This window comes from Gouania willdenowi, chromosome 1, assembly GCF_900634775.1.
Source record: "Gouania willdenowi chromosome 1, fGouWil2.1, whole genome shotgun sequence".
Taxonomy (NCBI): Eukaryota; Metazoa; Chordata; class Actinopteri; order Blenniiformes; family Gobiesocidae; genus Gouania; species Gouania willdenowi.
In genome coordinates this window covers 18,257,636-18,278,067 of record NC_041044.1, presented here as the reverse complement: position 1 = coordinate 18,278,067, position 20,432 = coordinate 18,257,636, and the positions used below count along the sequence as shown (strand labels likewise).

At 39.8% G+C, this 20,432-nt stretch overlaps 1 protein-coding gene across 2 annotated transcripts in view; it reads left to right on the top strand.

Moving 5' to 3' along the window:
* The window catches only part of tll1 (tolloid-like 1), a 68,374-nt gene extending 50,056 nt beyond the window's left edge, over positions 1 to 18,318 (top strand). Inside the window, exons 18-22 of one of the 2 annotated variants that reach the window (XM_028447573.1) lie at positions 6,310 to 6,435; positions 10,769 to 10,896; positions 13,591 to 13,804; positions 15,238 to 15,488; positions 16,817 to 18,318. In XM_028447573.1, coding sequence (XP_028303374.1) covers positions 6,310 to 6,435; positions 10,769 to 10,896; positions 13,591 to 13,804; positions 15,238 to 15,488; positions 16,817 to 16,951 — 854 coding nt within the window. In that variant the 3' untranslated portion in view covers positions 16,952 to 18,318. The remainder of the gene's footprint in view (positions 1 to 6,309; positions 6,436 to 10,768; positions 10,897 to 13,590; positions 13,805 to 15,237; positions 15,489 to 16,816) is intronic. The other variant, XM_028447566.1, reaches the window with a different exon arrangement.
* The last annotated feature ends 2,114 nt before the right edge of the window (positions 18,319 to 20,432 follow it).

The following is a 20,432-nucleotide window of genomic DNA, read 5'->3' as shown; positions in this document are numbered from 1 at the left end:
ACACAACTTATGACTCAAGCATGTACGTAAGTCACCAGTAGGAGGTATTTAAGAATCAGCTCAAACAGATGAGCATAGGGATTTTGCAATACTGATCCAGATTTGTAATATTGTTTCTGATCATCCTTAAAAATTGAATCCATTGTTCCGTGTCCCATTTCAGATAGTTCCTGAAAAATTCATGAAAATCCATCCATTGGTTTTTGAGTTAGAAAGTTCACATACAAACAAATACAAGAGGATGAACCGGAGAGGGAAAGCAATGAGGACAATGAACAAAAATAATGACCCAACAAACACTCTGTGTCCAAGCACTCACACAAACACAGAAAGGGAACCTAATGCTCAAGCACGCTGACGAGACTGGGAGCGAAGACACGAGCAGGAGTACTTGAAAGCAGTGAGAGACGAGACACAAGAGTTAAAGATCAAAACATGAAACCTAAAAGGTACATAGATATTATTGACTGAACTATTAATCAAAAGAGGACTTTACACAGGGCATGAGGCCATAAACAGACACATCCTATCATACCATGACTATAGGTTTTAAAGGGGACATATCATGCTAAATCCTGAAATGCATTTTGTTGTATATTTAGAGTGTTTAGAAGTACAGAAAAGCTCAAATTAGTCTCTTCAGGTGCTCCGTTGATATCTTTATATTCTGTTTTGGTCATATTTTTCAATCTGTTTTGATTTTTCGATTCTCTATTACGTTTTTTGAACAATAACGTCCCAGTATTTGCAGCGGAACTGCCAAATTAGGACATCAACTACAGGCCCAACACTTCGAGGAATCCGCCATTTTTATTTCTCGCTTTTATTTTGTAGTCCAAGCTCAAGGATGCCGAAGTTACGAGAGGATAAGTCAAAATGTTCGGTTGTTGGATGTAGTAACCCACACGCTTTATTACACCGTCTCCCAGCATCAGAACCTTTTCGAAGTGCCTGGTTGAGTTTTATTTTTCACGGAAATGTACCCACATCTGTGGGTAAGGTCATTTTTGTGTGCACGAAGCACTTCAAGGATGACTGCTTCTGCAACCTCCGCCAGTATAAAGAAGGATTTGCCGAAAGACTTTGTCTGATTGAGGGTTCAATTCCTTCTATCTTTGGAGACGACAAACAGAGCACTTCGGTAAGCTGTAAATAACGCTAAAAAGTGTGATGATAAGACGTCCCTGTCATTGTTTTGTTAGCATTAGCAGTTGCACCGTCTTCATATGTTAGCGCTGTGTGCTCGTTTTAGATCCTTGATGATATGGCCTACGTGATTTAATTTAAGTCTAAAGCTTTCATTAGTCATTTCATTTTGCCGTTTTTGTCTGCGAAAAGACTAATAAAATGCATTTCGTGGCGTTAGCCTGGCGCTAGCGTTAGCTCGGCGCTTGTGTTAGCTTACTTGTTAACATCCATATGAAGACGTTGTTCTGCAGGTTCATCATCATTTTCATCTCTCTCCGCCTGGTCGACTCTGGCTCAAACATATAAGGCTGGATGGACAAGTCTTCCGTTGTTGACATTTTGTAAATAACGTGTGAATAAAAAGTTTCTGCGCCGCTACATAATCGTATCTCTTCTATCAAACTACAAAAATGGCCGAGCAGGGTGGAGTTGAACCGAGTGTCACCTCTGCACCCTGGAGAGGGGGCGGGGTATGAAGTGTCTCATTTGCATTTAAAGAGACCGCACCAAAACAAGTTGCTCTCAGAAGCACATCAGAAAAGAGGTAGAAAAGGGGCCTGTGAAGCTATAATAATGAGGAATTCAGACCCAAGCATTGCAGTTCCACTTTATATAGACCACAACTGTATGATTAATATGTAAAAAGGAAGGATTTAAAGGCATGATATGTCTCCTTTAAAGTACGTATTTTGTACCTACCAGACCTGTGTCTCAGTTCCTACACTGAGAATACTCCTATCTGGCTGGTTTGATATTTTGTACCACCCTTACCCACAAAAAAAAACCTAAATGTAGTTGTTATTGGATTTAGTTTCAAAGATCTTTTCACTAGTTTTGTGTTGCATTTGTACAAAGTCATTGGGAATCCCTTGTTTACAAAAACTCATCAAGCTTAATACTAAAGTAAATTATGCACATTCAGAATAGAAATAACATTCCAACCAACAAAAATTAGATCACAATACAACATTTACTTCTCAGATCTACTGTTGGAGCATGACATGGATGACAGGAATGGAAATGAAGTTGAGGTGGTTTGTAGTGTGAGCATGTAGAGCTGGTCCTTGGAATCCCACCTGGAATGCAGCGTCAGCTCAGCAAAGCTTAGAACCACACACTCACCAAATGTCTTCAACATTGTTGTGTGGTTCAATTGTCAGAAACTCTCAAGATAGCCTGGGGTTGGCTTTGCCTATTGCCAACAGCTTTGGGGAGGTCCCTACAGCTTCCCACATACTCCTAATCTGTGTGTGCGTAGGTGTGTGTGTGTGTGCGTAGGTGTGTGTGTGTGTGTGTGTGTGTGTGTGTGTGTGTGTGTGTGTGTGTGTGTGTGTGTGTGTGTGTGTGTGTGTGTATGTATGCGTGTGTGTGTGTGTGTGCGTGCGTGTGTGTGTGTGTGTGTGTGTGTGTGTGTGTGTGTGTGTGTGTGTGTGTGTGTGTGTGTGTCAGCCAGTAACAGGTGACAGGGTGTGGACATTTTGTGCTTGACCTGAAGACGGCTTCAATGAACAGTGTGCAGCATCAACTGTAAAGCCTCTTAGCCTGCGATAGGGTGAGACTGAGCCTACAATAGCACTGTAATACCACAGCAGACACAGACAAACACACACTGGCTGGCAGAAGAGGATTTAGCAGTTTCATTAAAAGCAGATCTAGTATGGTTTGCAAGAATGTGGCTGTAGGTGAGACCAAGTGGATGTGTCTAATCACATGCTTTTGTTTTTCTTATCAGTGTGAAAATACATCTGCTGATGCCTCTGGACACATCTTCAGTGATGTTCCTGGAATCATTGGGTGTTTCGGGTCTTTCAACATCACACACCCTCATCCAGGTGACCCAACCAAAGTTGATGAGATCTCAGCTTGTGTCCTGATGGCTAGATAACTACCACGACTCCAAGGATCTCCTTTCTTGAGCCACAGCCATTTTGAGGCCCTCTTTACCACTTTGGTGGTACTGTGAATGGTTCTTCTTTTCCTCTCTCCTTTGATGCCAAAGATGTTGAAAGCTCTGGCCAAAGAACGAGCCACAAAACCTCTGCATATCACCTCGCTCTCCATCCAGCCTGTTGACAGTTGCTGACCAATCCCATATACTTTGAGAGCTTCCTCACATAGGCTTCTTCCTGTCAGTCTTCCTGTGGGACTGTCAGCTCCATCAGGATGGCCTGCTTGGTGTTCTCAGACACAAGGACGATGTCTGGGCACAGGGTGGTAACAGCAATGTGGCTAAGGTACTTCCGCTGCCGCTCTAGATAAATCAACTGCCAGTCACTTACGGAGGCTAGGATACCTGCAGGTGTTTGTCTGGCTGTGGGGGTTGTCTGCTTTCCAATTCTGACAAAGGCAATGATTTTCTTGGAGAAACAGTACCACTTTTCCCACTCACGTCTGTTGCTGATTGCTTCAGCAATTGTATTGGTTATGCCTCCTGTGGTTTCTGCCTTCTCCAAGTACTGTAGTGCAGCTGCTGAATGTGCTCAAGGGTTCTTTGGTTGGAACATAAAAGGCATGCTGGTGACTTAGCAATGCCCCATGTGTGGAGGTTAGTTGGGTTTGGTAGCACATCACAAATTGCCTGGATAAGTAATTGAATGCGAGGTCCAGGTCACCTTCCTCTCAAGTGCGTCCCTCCATCTTTTTCATGCTCCCTGTTGCTTCATCCCCACAACCTTGCTGTATCTTTACCCCTCCACTGCTGGTCTCACATCCTCTTTCACCCTGGTGTTAAACTTGGAAGCTAGAAAGGATCCTAGCCCTGCCCGGCTTTATGTAACCACCTTTGCCTCTTGGACAGCCTCCTCTGCCTTCCACTTCCTGCCAGTCCACACTTGGATTCCAGCTTTGACCACCATTGGAACGCTCAAGTCCCCCTCTTGCCACCTTAAATACCTCCTCCGAGGATTTGAAGAGCAGCTGCAGCTTGTCCAAGCCACCTCCGGAAGTAGTTGGTGACTTTCCTCAGGGTTCTCACCAGGAATTTTTTTCAGGTAGGGGGATCGCATGCCCTGCAAGAAAAGTTTGAAGTTTGTTTGCTTTGTTCCAGCCTTACTTTAAAGCTAAAAGTTATTTGTTGAATTAGTGATGATGCATGTAGTTATAGTTACTCATCGTTGGTATAGTTCCTCCACTAATAAGAACAGACACTGTAGAGATAAGAAATTACATTTTATTCAAAAGACTGATTCCAAGACGCCCTTTTCCAATTTAAATGAGGTGTTATGTGGGACCTGCAGTAATATTGGAACACACACACATGCGTGCGGAGGATGCACATACACATGAAGGATGCACACACACGCACACAGTAGAGCTTTAATCAGGCCAAAAAAAGAACATCCGGTCAGAGAGAACACAGCCCGAACCTGTCCGACAAGAATGAAGCCGATGTCTCTTTAAGCCCGAACACGTTTCAACGTAACGGTGTTCACATCCGTGCGGGTGCATGTAGAGTGATCTGTTACAAGTTATACACATGACTGACGAGCAGCTTCGTGTGCGCTACGTCTGATTGAAGCACTGTTTATATTGGTGTATATACAGTGCACACAGGCAGCCTCGGGGCAGCTAAAGGGCTGTAGGGGTCCTCAGGCACAGGAAGCATCCGAGCAGATAGCCTGTATTAAATAGATGGTGCAGTTGATGTATGTGTTTCTCGGTTATTCAGGTTAAAAAGAGAATTAAAACAACCCGTGCATGCCTGGAAGTCCCTTTTGTGTCCAAGTGTGCAACAAATATTACGATGGTACCGAATAAAAAAAGGAAAAAAAACAACAGAAAATCCCCTCAACATTGCTGAAAACTGAACGTAGGGGCAACCATTGCTCTGTAGGGGAGAAAAATTACACTGTCTGGGGCCCCTACGTTCAACAGCGCAGGCGAGAACCCTGTTTCTCTTTAAGGTCTCAAATGTAGAGATTGGGGTGGCATATACAAGGATGGGGCCATAGGATCCTGGGAAGTATGCCATGTTGATATATTCAGGTTTAGAACATTCCAGGTGGTGGGGACTTGTCAACGGATTTCAACCAACCATCCAACTCAGTGCAAGGTGATAGTCAAGGTAGCGATGGGCCATTTATTTCACCTCCAGTTTGACTTAATACTCGGGGGACCAGTCGTCAACACTTGGAGGTTCTGGGCACTGTGAGGTGGTCCCGGCCTGGCTCCCCCCCACTGGACACTTCATCTTCGCTTGGTGGATCTTCAAGCCACATATATTCTTGCAGACTTTACTACATGTGCATTGCATGCTCGTAGTCGTTTGTGCGTTGCCTGGGGCTGTTGCTGTTAGGTTCGTCCGACTGGGGTACTCATCCTCCCCCATTTTCGGGCACCCCAGGGGTATCTTTCCTCTTGATTTGTCGTAGTTTGGTTGGGCGTCCTAATCTCACAGGACACAGATCAGGTTGCCAGATCTTTCTGCCCCGGATGCCATCTCCCTAAGCTGTCACTGACTCTACAGTGACTCATCGCAGTATTCATGGTTGTCATCCAGTCTTTCACTGATGACTCAGGATCAACCATGTGAACATACATCTGCTGATGCCTCTGGACACATCTGCAGTGATGTTCAGAATTTATTTCCCAATCTTTCCCAAAAACCCTAATGTATCACATAAAACTATCTCCCACACTCTCACTTCTGTGTCTTCCTGTGTGGTCATCAGCCAGGTGTTGAAGTGATGGCCTCATACTGAACCTTTGTAATCTTCTGTGATTTCCGTTTTTAGTTTTCCGAAAAGGTGAAGCTGTGTATTTCAGACAAGTTACAAAAGAACACTTGGTTCAGCAGTTTTGCCTGAGCCACAAAAAAAAAGGGATTTCTGCACTTGATAGTAGCGGTACGGCATTATGAGAAGTTTCAAGCTTGATGACGCTTTGGCTGTGCTTTAACTCACAGATCTGTGTTAAAAGCAGGTTTTGGATAAGCATGTTGTTTTATCACAAACTGCCACTGCTGGATTTTAAACCCAGGCCTCTTTTACTGTCAATTCACTGTCTTTTACTTACTATTATCAACCTCTATTGCCTTTTAGTTATTTTCCTTTCCTTCCTGTCCTCTATTTCACCTATTTGGGTTTTTCAGACAGGTAATATTTGCATTTGTTCCTCTTACAGACAAAGATGAGTGTAGCAAGGACAACGGCGGCTGCCAACATGACTGTATCAACACAGTGGGATCATATGTGTGCCAATGCCGACATGGTTTTGTCCTCCATGAGAACAAACATGACTGTAAAGAAGGTGAGTTTCATCTACAGTCACATCAAACATCACTGATTTTCTAAATATTGTGTTTGGCCTCACTTTTTTAGGTTGGAGCTCACTATGGATGTTAGCTAAATCGACATGGGCTAACAATGACTTACTAATAATTCGTCTTATAAGACTCGAACTTTATAACTAACATTAGCAATTGCATTAATGTGGCTAATGCAAGTTAGCTCATTGATCTTTATTTCAAGTTGGTCACTGTATCAGTGATGAAATTTTCTCAAGGAAGTTAAAGCTGCTGTAGATATATATTTTTCACATGAAGACAGGGGCAGATTTACTAAATGTTTGCACTTATAAAGACGCGTGCAAACATCACTATGCACTAATTGCCTGTGATTTATTGTGTTTCCTAGCCAGACAAGGACAGTGATTCGCTTGACACCATTTTTGTTCTAGTTTTTTACCAGTATTCTCCCTAAGATGACCTCACCCAGCAAGACATTTAATTTTGGCCGGATTGGGATCTTTCAGTGTAAGTCCCAAAATAAACATTTGCCATTGTTTTGTGGCAACTTTCAGTCCATGATAACACAAGAAATGTGTTGGGAAGTCACTTGGTAGAGTTTTTAGGAGCTAACACAATCACAGTATGAATGAAGTAAATCCCACAATGCAATGTGCAAAACTTTTCCGACAACGACAGTAAGAGTGTTTACAGTGGAGATCAAACTTTTGAGGTGTAGGCTTGGGCAGTAATACGGTAACACCTTATACCGTGGGGTCATAAAAATAGCAGTTTTAACACTGCCATTAAAAACAATGCTATGTGCTTACAGTATATAAGTGATGACGATTAGATATTAAATAAAATGTATTTAATGCCTAAACATGATTCTATGTCCAGGAGCACTTATGTGTTGAATGGGTTGTCGTTATGTGACAGCGCGTAGGCGAGAGACTGAAGCGACTAGATTACATTCAAATCAATGCAAATGACGCAACCTCAAGTTATCTCCCCTCAAGCGACATAACTTGCGTGATTTGAGGTACTAGCTCAAGCGCAACTTTGTCGCTCAAAGTAGAAAAATTTTAACTTTTCAAGCAACAACTCCCCCGTCCTTCACTGTCTGTAGAGCCGAGGCAGAAGCTCCTCCCTCTAACTACAGTGAGACGGCTGCAGCGGAGGCTTCCTCAACATACCGGGGCCGTTAACTCCTTGAATAAGCCTAGATTCTGAGTGAACTCATCCTTTTGTAACTCCGTAAGTTGATCATTTAAACCGTAAAAGCGGCGCTGTAAATGACAAGTGCTGTAATCGTATGGACGGAGAAGAAGTGATCAGACCTCTCTCTCCCCTGTCATCCGGCTCTGTAGACAGCTACACACACACACACACACACACACACACACACACACACACACACACACTGTTCCTTGGTCATGACGTCACTGGAGCAATGAAGTGATGGAGTGAAAAGCACCACTATGTTCAAGCGACTCATCACGGGCGATTGAAGAGACTGCAGTCGCTACAGTCGCGTTCGGTGTGAACGTACCCTGAGCCTTACGTCATAATTTTCAAAATTTGGATACCACCCAACTCTATTTGAGTGGCAATTTCAACCTTTTACATCTTTTTCAAGTAAATGATCTTTGAGGCCTACACTATGTCTTCATTTCCAGCAGCTTTAATGATATTGATAAAGAATTTGATACTGAAATAGGAGTTTTATCAAATATTTTGCTTCTCTTGTACATCAAGTTTTACGATAATGACTGTGTTACTGTATAGAATAATGTGAAAATAATCAGTTTTGAAATCGGTAGATACGTCAAGATATGAAAATATTATAAATTCCTACATCTGCATTCACCGGCGGAAAACATCACTTATTAAAATATAATTTGCACATTGCCAACTGCACACAACTGTTGATGAATACACACATTGTGCTCTATACGCTCTTTGAAGTTGAACTTTTGAACATTGTCCACACACTACATCACACACTTCTGTGAAAGCTCCCATTGCTTCTCATAAAAAGACTCATGTTTCAAACATCTGGTTGGCTGTAAGATTTGCGTGGAACACTGTTTTCCTGTGCATGTGTGTGTAATGTGTATGGATGTGTTTATTCGTGCCTTAGACCAGCTTGACCCAGTAACCATGCAGTCATGCAATTTCAAATTCCCATCACACAGCTTGTGTCCACATGAGGGACGGACCTCTAGCATGTTTATATGGAAAGGATTTAACTTGTAGATGGTATTATGTGCTGTTCACATGCCTTAAAGGTAGCTCTTTATTGGTCTCAGTAATAACAATTGTTTATAATGACAGGAAGACACAAAGTGATCATGACACAGTATGATTATTATCTTTACTTTAATTTCCCAAAAAATGTTTGGATATTGTGGAAAGCAGATTGTAACTATTCAAATTCCCATGGAACATAAACTGCACTGCATGGAAAATATTTTCAAATTTCCAACTAAGAAAGCACAAGGGTTGGAATGTAATTGACACAAATCAAAGACAACTGGAGAGGCATTTCACAACTAATTATTTGGATTCAAAACAGGTCAGTACCAAAACTGGGGATAAAGGGAAAGACTCAGACACGGCTGCCTTTGTGGTGGTGACTTTGCTCAGTTAAATTGATTGATTGTTTGGAGTGTTCCAAAGTTAACACATGCACATGTTCCAGCCTCAAAATAAAAACCATCCCATCATCTGGAATAGGCTGCAGGTGGAAGGTTTAGGGGAAAAAAAAAGAGTTGTCAATTTAGTGCACATGCTAATAGATTGAATGTGCTATGTTCACCCATTGCATATGATTTACTTAGGTTGCAACACAGATTATAGTGGGCGAAAAAATGTTGAATTTAGTGTTATCTTTCAAAAATTTTGGAAAATTTTGAGATGTTAGTGGAAGAGATGAAAAAAAAACAGTTCCTTAGAGAAGATCTCGATGTTCCGCCCTCAACAGCTCTACTTCCTGCCCCTGCCTCTGCCGATCTACCAGAAGCTACGCCTACGTTTGTGAACGCTCATTGCAAAACATAACAAAGTCGCATAACTACAAAAACTAGTGTCATACCTTTTGATTAAAACATGTTTATTACCTGTCCATGAGAAATGTCGCCAAATCCTGGTCTGTTCTGAATCCTTTTAAACGCCACAAGTCCCTCCTCCTTTAAAAAGCAGCTCCGAGATAAATTCTGTTGCGGTCACGAAGACGTTTATCCACAAGCTTTGTACCCGTTCTTTTCATTTCTTTTTTAGTAGAAGCTTTACACGTTGGCAATTGTGGAATGGGTAACTGGTGTTTCGGTGCACTTCTCCATGACGCTCTGCTGCTCAGAGTGATACCTGTTTACTGTTGTGACGGTGTACGCACATTCACTTGGATTGACAGTGGCCCACTCCAAGAAGTTGAAGCCTATAGGCTGGGCGAAGTCAGCTCTTTCTTGCATTTGTATAGGGGTTTATGGACGAAGGCGGGACTTATATACATTAATGAATATGAATGACTTGCAATTGCAAGTTTGTTTTTACGCACACAAACCTTCAGTAAATCAGGCCCTTTGTGTATAAAGGGTAACGTTGGAGGGAAAAATAGGATTCTTAGGGTAGGAAGAGTTTGAACGCACAATATTCTTGCTTTGAGGCTATTATAAACATTCCACACCTGGAAAAACTTTTTTTTAATATAACCAGCAAATCTCCTCAATTCCCACTGAAGACAAATTACACAAAGGTTATCACACATGACCCTGTTCAGAAGTATTTGTAAATATCTTGCCATTACAGCAACATGAGATAGTGCGGAAGACGGAAATATCTCAGTGTTAACACATTGGTTGCTTGGTGACCAAATGTTTAGCATCAGTATTTCCTTGTGCGGAGAATGTCGGTTCAAATCCAACTGGTGATTTTCACAGGCTCAAAGATACATTATTCACAATTAGATGCAACTCATTGCAACATAGAATATTTTTGCTTTCTAACATAATGTAGTTCAGGTTGACATTTCAATGCCCGTCATGTCTATAGTGTAATCATGAATTTATTAGTTCACCACCAGCCTTGTTTTAACATATTTGTCAAATGTTTTATATCTTGTACATGTCCTGATGTAAGCCCATATAATAAAAACCATGCGAACCATGTCTTAATGTGGAGTTCAGGCTGAACTTGTCATCAGGACGTTGTTTTCCAAAAAATGTTCCCTCTCGTTTGGCTCTCTGCTTTCTCTGCTTTCTCTGCTTCCTGTTTCCTCTACACTTCCTCCAACCTTTTCCTCTGCAGCCGGGATTCTAACTTCCTCCTTGTGTGTGTGTGTGTGTGTGTGTCCAGCTGAGTGTGAGCACAAGATCCTCAGCCCCAGTGGGAGCCTGAGCAGCCCAAACTGGCCAGACAAGTATCCAAGCCGGAAGGAGTGCACCTGGGACATTGCAGCCATGCCGGGACACAGAGTTAAGATTGTAAGTGTGCATCAACCAATATGACTTTTCTCTTTTTTGACTATATTTAAATCTGACTGCGATCCTTCCCCCCCCAAAATATGTTGTCTCAGATGCCCTTCCCTCCTCCCTCATTGGCTCCCTTTGTGCTCCACTTATGAAACCCAAATGAAATTGTGGCAGAATGTGCACATTTGTATATTCAGGCTAACAGTAAGCGTTTGCTCATGCGTTAGAAAAAGGCCTTGAGCAGAGACCATCTGTGTCTTTGTGTCTTTTCTGGGTCCACATGTGTGTATGGTCGTGTTGAGCATGAATGCACAGACCTTTTCTGAGTCACTGCACAATCACATATTTGTTTTTTCATATTGCTTTACTGGACAAATCTAAAAAAAATTAAGGTTAACAGAAGTTTGGACTTTTTTTCTGGTTTTCTAAAGAAGATCCAGCAGTGCACCAGTTTTCCCAGCATCAAGATTGTTTCAAGTATGGTAGCTGTCAGTCATGGTTAAAAAGGTCAAATGTGCAGTGTCGCTTGTTAGAAGAAGTAAGATGTTTAGTAAGTGTGTCCCAATCCAATATCTGGTCAGATATCAACAAATCAGATTCTAAATTGGAATCTAAATAGTTTTTATTGGTGAATTTTTAGGGTCTTCTAGTTTATTTTTTATTTATTCTATTCAATTGTAGAATATGTTTATGTTTAAGTTAAACTAGTGGTTATGTTGCACTTTTTATTTACGTATATTGAGTATTTTTATTGGATGTATTGAAGTTATTTTTTATTTTTTATTTTAATCTATTGTAGAATATTCTTGTGTTTCAGGTTAAAATGTCTGTAACCCATTGGTTAATACTAAATGGGTCAGTTTTTCTCATTCCTGCCGTTGCTTACTGTTGTTCTCTGTTTGTGTAATATCACTTCATCAAGTCTTTTCTAACAATCCACACCATAAAGTAAGTAATAAAAGTATGTGTCGACCAATTATCAAGGCAGCAATATCAATATTGTATCGTAAGTAAAACAATGGACTCCTATTTACGCTCATTACAGAAAATGGAAAGCTGGTTGGTAGATGAAAAAGCAGCATCACAAAATACACACACCCAAGAAGAACAGTGTTTCTCCAAAGAAAGTGTATACAGTATGTGTGTACCATATATTCACATACAGAGGTTTGTCCACGACAGCATCACACATGACCAAAGCCTGTTAGCTTTAATAAAAGGTCGATGCGAGGTCATAAGAACACTGAGGTTTATCATCAGCTGCAACTGAACTCAGGTGCTCTTTCACGTCATGTGTTCTTGGGGAACATTTGGAGCACACGTTCCTCGAGATGACCTTGCATGTAATGTTTTGTATTTACAAAGTCATTGGACTTTTTCAAACTGTTCATCACACTCTGACTACCTGCCTGAACCAATATGATCATGGAAAATATGAAAATTAATCTAAGAGAAAACGACTTTGTCAAAATAATGGTTGTGTTTCACTGGGGGAATGTTCAAAACCACAAGCTCACGATCATAATAATAATCCTCCTAAAGTCCACTTGTGAGCAGTGTCACACACAAACAGTCTGTACTGTATTCACGCACAGAAATCTCTTCATACCTCTTATGTAACCAAAGACTCATGTCATCAGCAGCTATAATAGTATAGTAAATTAGTGTTTACATTACAACCCAGAGAAGGTCAGTGTGACAAGAATTCAAAACCATCACAAACCAGAACCCACTGATGGCCTCATTTCAGCACTTCAGTGTCTTTATGTATTTCATGCCAATCTGATGAAATAATGTCATTGAGTTGTTCAGATGTTGAACAGAACTTCCAGGGATCACAAACCCGCTCCTTATCAAATGCAAACAGGGTCAAAGAAAAAAGCAGGACAAATAGCGTAAATACAAATACTAAAACACACTAACATTGATGTGACTTTCAAATTATATGAATAGTTCATACTTTTTAAACAGGCTTTGTGTTTAATCATGTTTTAAAGGATCAACCAGGATCAAGCTTATTTATTCAGAATTATGAATCATTGTAAAAAGGAACGATTATTTATATTTTTCAACCAGGTGAGTCTTCCTAGTTTGTATATTTCAATCCCACTATACAATATTGAAAGTGCAGTGTGGCGTCCCTCTAAAGAGAAGCTGACTGAATAATTGATCATCGAATCGCTAACCTTTACAAATCAAAAAACGATGATCTCAATAATCAGAATAGAATCGAATCAGGATATTGGGCTGATTAAGATAAATAAAATTATTTTGTTTCAGCAGCAACATTTCAAACATGTTAGCCCTATGCATATACTATTATAGCGTCATTTCAGTCTCCAATGAAAAACATTTTCTCCCTTAGAGCTATAAACAAAGAAGATTTTCCCAGTTAAATTGTGTTTTTGGATTCAAATTTGTTTAGCTTTTTTAAGATGCAAAGTCTTACAGAAACATTTAGTCATTGACAGCATCATAGTGCTGAATGTACGCCACAGCTCTTCACGTTCGATAAGAGGCACTGTGAGTGAGGCCTCGTCTCCTCGGATGCAGCAGCATTGATTAGGATGGAGAGGAATTCAAAGCACCCTCCCTCCAATTGTTGTTAAACAGCCCTCTAAGCCACTGCTGCCCAGTCACATTGTTATTATAGCATGTTTGTCATATTTATCAACACGTACATTTCTCTTTGTCTCCACTTCTTAGACTTTCAACGAGTTTGAGATCGAGCAGCATCAGGAATGTGCGTACGACCATCTGGAGGCCTTTGATGGGGACAGCGACGTGGCGGCCATCTTGGGTCGACTGTGTGGTAACAAGATTCCAGAGCCTATGGTTTCTACCGGGAACAAGATGTACCTGCGCTTCATCTCTGATGCCTCGGTCCAACGGAAGGGTTTCCATGCCACTCACTCTACAGGTACGTACGTGCGGGAGCAGCCAATCTATGGCCATGTTTCAAACAGCGTACTAACATACTACTCATACTAAGTCTGACGTCAAAATTAGTATGTAGTGCGCTCACATTAGATAGTAGGGGTGTTGAAAAAAATTGATTTGGCGATATATCACGATATTACGTTGCGCAATTCTCGGATCGATTTTAAATGCATCCATATCAATTTTTTTATTTATTTTTTTACCTTAATTTACCCAGGAAAGTTTTTTCCACTGCAGGAGACATTGCAACTGCACAAAGAAGTGCTCTGAAACCTGGGCATGTTGACCTGCTGGTGTTTTTTCAATAAATACTAAAAACAACTTTCTGCATTTGTTTTGTTGTTTGATGCATATACCTAAGTTAAGTTACACTAAAGTCATGTTGCACTAAAGTCAAAATTGGTTTATTATTTTAAGTTGTTGGCACATGGCATGTTAATGCCAAAAATCACCTTATACTTTAATATCGGGATACATTGCATCGTATTGTATTGTGACATATGTATCGGGATACGAATCATATCGCCAGATGCCAGCTAATACACACCCCCTATTAGATAGTATGAAAAATATGAGTACGTGAGAAATACCTGCATGTATACTATAACGGGACATTTTTTAAGTATGCACCTCTAGTCATACTTAACTGCCCCATGATGCATTGCAAGCGGAATGTAAAATTGTCACAGTACTAGCTTCAAGCTAAAGGTCAAACATCCCCTTTCCAAAACAAAAGTATATCTTCAATTTTTGTTTTTTGAAACTTTATTTGTCCCCGGGGGGCAATTCAAATCTCTGCGGGGAGCAGTTAGTGTGAAGGGACTTGCTGAACATCTTACAGTGTTGGCCAAGGTGAGATTTAAACCGGTGACCCACCAATTATAAACTTGCTTTCTTCACCACTAATCTACCACTGCCCTAATGTCTTCTGTTAGCTTTTGTAAATATCAAATGACCACATGCTGATATGCTACTTGGTCACTTTCTCGCTTAAAGTATTTTCAGAACTTTCAAAGGTGGAGAATCAACAGAGATATTTAGCCTCAGTGTGCTTTAGGTTTGTTGTTGTACAGTAGGGTTGAAATGAAATCTGTAAGTATACTGTATTGTGAATGGTCAGCATTGTAATCATACTTATAGTATATAGCAGACAGTATATACTCACTGAGTTTGTGATGTATAGTATGTTAGTGTACCATTTCACACACAGCCCTTGCTTCTATTGGTTTCAATAACTCTATCCTGCTATAAGTCTTAGCTGTTTTTGTAGCAACATCGCCCTCTAGTGGTGTTCTCTTACACACGCAGGCAGAATAAATATTTTGATCGATTTGGAAATGTCCTAAATGCCTCATTGATTTCACTAAAAACTATTGTTTTACAAACCCTTTTTGCTTCATTGTGTCCTATCAGAGTGTGGAGGTCGTCTGAAAGCTGAAGCACGCCAGAAGAACCTGTTCTCACACTCCCAGTTTGGTGACAACTACTATCCTGGTCACACAGACTGTGAGTGGCTGCTGACGGCGGAGCAGGGCTACGGCATCGAGCTGAGCTTCATCACCTTTGAGGTAGAGGAGGAGGCCGACTGCGGCTACGACTACATCGAGCTGTACAACGGCTATGACATCAACTCACACAGACTCGGTCGCTTCTGTGGCTCAGGGGTAAAAATATAAGCTCTCTTTGTTGAATATAAATACAAGATTCAGGTTGTTGGTTGGTGCTTAAGCAAGCTACCGTGAAATTAGAAATCAAATTGTCATTTTTAAAGATTGTATTGAAAAGGAGACACAAAGGCATTCATTTAAACAGAAATTTGAGGTTATTTTTTTTAGATTAGGTTGAAACTGAAAGACTCTCCAGCAGGGATTGGTTCATTACGAGTTGTCACGTCCAAAATGGGGCATTCAAGGCCAAATCATTTATAACATCATTACGAGGAGACAACCAATGACTGATAATGGGTCCACGAGGGGACCAAAAACAGGTGGAACTACCTCGGCTCATAGGTAATAGATAGATAGGTAGATAGATAGATACGTAGATAGATAGATAGATAGATAGATAGGTAGGTAGATCGAGCTTTTATTGTCAACATACATAACAAAATGAGGTGCTCTTCAAGAATGAGCAATGAGGAAGGACATATGACACATTTAAATAAAATATTGGAAAAATAAATATGAATATATAGTACTATAATACTGCTACTCAGCACACTATATACATTACCATAACCCGCAATAAAAAAATATAAACTGACCTGTTGGTCAGATAAATAAATATGGCACAGATAATTAGAGGTGTCCCGATCCGATATTGGTCAAATATTAGCCTTTTTTTCTTTTTTTATTTATTTTATTCAATTGTAGAATACTGTAGATATTATGTTGAAGGTAAAATAAAGTATGTAACCAATTGGTTAATAGTAAATGGGTCAGTTTTTCTCAAACCTACTGTTGCTGACTATTGTTCTCTGTTTGAGTAACATCACTAGCTCAAGCCTTTTCTAACATTCCACACTACAAAATAAGTATTTTTTTTATGTTAAAGATAAAAGAGAGAGAAAAAAAAAAGGCATGTATGATTCATCCTGATATCGGATCAATATCGGTATCGGCCGATACGCAAGGCTGCAATAGCGTTATCATATCGGAAATGAAAAAGTTTTATCGGGACATCCCTACAGATAATAGACATATTTGCTCTGCTAACATGCAATGGCTGCATAGGCTACTGTTCCTATATAGAATATAGAAGCTTTATTGTCATTGCACTGATTAAACAATACAACAAAATCGCATTGGCAGCAGTCAATTAAACAACAGAAAATACTAGATTTCTTTTTTCTGATCAATCATTCATGGATAAGTTCAGGTATCATTAGCGACTTTAATATAGAGGTGTCTATAGTTGCTGTTTAACGTGTGTTTATGGATTATATCAATTGTAAACTAACCACAAAAGTCTAACTGTATCCGTCCCTCCTCAGCCGAGGGAGGACATATACTCGCCTGGAGACACAATGCTGATCCGTTTCCATAGCGATGACACCATCAGTAAGAAGGGCTTTCACATCCTCTACACAAGCACCAAGTTCCAAGAGAACCTCCACAGCAGAAAGTGATAGAGCCCATGTCTGTGACCCCCCCCACCCACCTCCCATCCCCCCATCATCACCACGACCTCCATCACAGCTTTGGGTAAAGAAGCCCAGGTTCTCCTCAGACCCACAGGCAGACTGGGAACAATGCCAGCTCTCAAACCTGGATCATTGACTCCCTCTGTGGGTCACAGCAGGTAATGCACCCCAAGGTGGGACCAGCTGAGAGATTCAACGGCCGTGGGATTTTATTTGGAAGATTTTACGCTGAAGACAATGCAGACAGTTATGATGGAGGATAAGCTTTCAGGACCTCATGGAGGCACATGTGGATCAAAGCAACATGGTGTCTTTGGATTTACTTTCTGGAGGTTGAAGGACATTTGAAGGGATTTCTAGAAGAACACATCAAACGAGTGATAAACTGTGGATGCCTGAGAAGCTCCAGAGGTGCAAAAAGACATACGGGGCGGGCACTAAAATGTCTTTTCGTGATTGGTCGACGTGAATCACTGAACTGCTGACAGACATTTTGCATTGCCTTTAATGTTGGGAAAGGGTCTGTTCAGCCCTGCAGATAATTTTATTTCACTTCTTTGTTTGATGGTGTTTACTGCGCGCGCGCATGTGTGTGTGTGTCACAGAGTATGTCAAATATTCTTCTTGCCTCAACTTAAGTCGATGACTGTTATGAAACAGGAAGGAAAGAAGCTTTTAATGAATGCAAACAGAGCTTTTCTGATGACCTGTGATGTGTTGTGAAGCCTTTTGCATTTTGCTGAGACTCTTTATTCATTGTCACCATCGTGTGACAACTGAACCGTTTCATTGGATGCTTTAGTTTTCTCCACAGCAAACATGCAGATCTTTTACCAAGGGTCATAAGAAAAGGGAATATCCTTCACTGCTGTCGGATTGAGAAGGGGGGTGATGGAGAGATTCCCATGGTGCTAAAACAAAAAACACACTCAATGACTGAAAATGCTCCAGCAAGCATGAGCACTCTGCATCAGCAGCACTAGTCTTAGAGAACTTCAGAATTGCCTTTGAGCCAAACGCATGCTGTTGGAGTTTCATTTCAGCACCTCTTCCTCTGGTTTGGAGATATGGGATGGTCTTATTAGGCACTGGGGCATGAAGTCTGTATGTGAGTGTCAACAGTGCATGTGTGCTTGTTATTTTTACAGTTGCTTCCACAGAGACGCTCACAAACACACAAAACGGTTCCAGTCCTGCGTTTTTTCCAAACACGTCAAGTAAAGCGAGAAAGAGAAAAACGGGCCGATTACAAACCTGTGTTGTGTTGACTGTGTCAAAAATGCTATTGTGAATCTGTTGTGTTGAAGCTGACTTTAGAGAAGAAGCTGTATACGTGTGTGTGAGAAAGGGGGCGGGGTTATAAATTGAGTCTTTGATTGCTGTACGTGCCAAGCTCGGTCAAACGTGATCCACTGTAGTTTTTGTTTGATCATTGGCCCTCTGTGTCTGACCTCTGGGTCACTCATTAAAATACACACAGGTTTCAATCGCATGCTTGTGTTTCATGTCTCCATATAATAGGGATGTAAAGGTTAATCGTGAGACAGTTCAAAATCGATTCAAAGGTGTCACGGTTCACATCAATACTCTGAAATTGAATCGCAGGACTTTTTTAACAGCAGAGGGGGAAATCTATTTAGAATTTGAAATTCAGGACCCACCACCGTGTTTTAAAACAGAAGTGTGGAAGCACTTTGGCTTCCCCAAGACAAAATGAAAGAGGTGAAAAAGAAAGAACGTGTGAAATCCAAGGTAAGAGGAGCACAGAGAGGAAAGGGAGAAACAAGAGAGAGAAAATGAAAGCCATTGTTTATTTATATTATTTCTTTGATATGGGATTTGTTTTAAAGTCCAATTGTTAAGGCACAAAATACATTTTCAGTTGCACTTTTCAAAAGAAAAGGAATTATTATTCAGTTTTGCATTGTTTACTGTAGAGCCAGAATTTAAATAAATAGGCTTCTTCTTCATTTGTACTATTTCTTTATTTATTTCATTTAGGATTAGTTTTTAATTAAATTGCATTGTTTTGCATTGTTTATCAAGGGATTCTTTTGACAATGAAAGATAAAAGAAAATAGTACAGTATTTGTATTTTTTATTTTTGAAGAAATTATTTTTTTTAATCATCATTTATCTACAGTCTCATTTTTTTAAATTTTTTTTTATTTTTTTTTTTTTATTATTTTATATATTAATTTTTTTTTCTTTATCTTGCTTTTTCTCCTTCTTCTTTTCTTTACTTACTGGTAGATTTAGATTTGAGAATTTGAAAGTATAGAATACAGTTGTTTAAGACTGTGTCGCATTTGAATTTGAAAAAGAAAAATGTACAATATATTAATAATCAGTAATTATTTTAAACAAATTTCCAACCAACCCCACTTGGGATCACAACGGTTCCCAAGGTTGAAAAACATGGTTGTATGTGTTATATTTTATTTGTAATTTTTAATAAGCAGTTTTTAGATTTTTTTTAAATCTAGTATACATGTAAAAAAATAAAAAAAATCACATTTCATTCTAAATGAAAAACTAAATGATGTCTTTATTTAACTTGTGCTCTTTGGTTTAACATAATTTTTATCTCTTCAAAAAAATGAATATTATTCGGGAAGAAAGGGTTTTGACATTTACATTTAAGAAGCTAATGTGTTACATGATACATGAAACACATGGTTATTTATTCATATATAGTTTTTGAATTGTCATGGTTTTATTCTTTTTTTTCCTATCATACTGCATCACAATGTTATGTTTTTTATGTCAGCATCACTAAATCCATTAACAGTCAAAAAACAATCCTAGAATGAGTCAAAACAGGGGGGAGTTGTCATACCACTAACACACCGCTAGAGGTCCTCGTCTACAAAGCTGTACAAAAGTAAAGCTCTGAAAAGTAAAATACATTTTGTCCCTGAAAATGTTCAAATGTTTCTATTTCTTAAACAAACAGGTTCTTTCTAAAGGTGCCACAACTCACTGACTGACAGTGGGAGAAATATTAATGATTTACTATGTATTATAACAGTGAGGTTAAGAAAGGTGTTTTATTTATGGTAAGCCTATGACGTCACGCAGGTTGCAGAGACATTAAATCACATTGTGAGGGACAGTAGCAAACACTGCAAAGTGACGTGATAGATCTCAGCCACTGTTGCAATGTTACTGCATTAGTGTGTTGGATTGCATCATCAGCCAATGTCTCCACCTATAGGTCACTATGGGAACTGCAGGCAAGCAGGACGTCTTCACTTTATTCATACTTTTACTGTAGAATTTGAGCCATGGAATCCTGGGATTAAGATTGTTTGGTATCATGGGACATTATTACAGAAAATAAAAAAATACTAAATATTGTATATAGTCTTTATTATTATTATTATATTGTTTTTTTTATTATTGCACATCACATCATCTTAATGATCTGTACTTTACTATATAGATCATTAAGATAATGTGATGT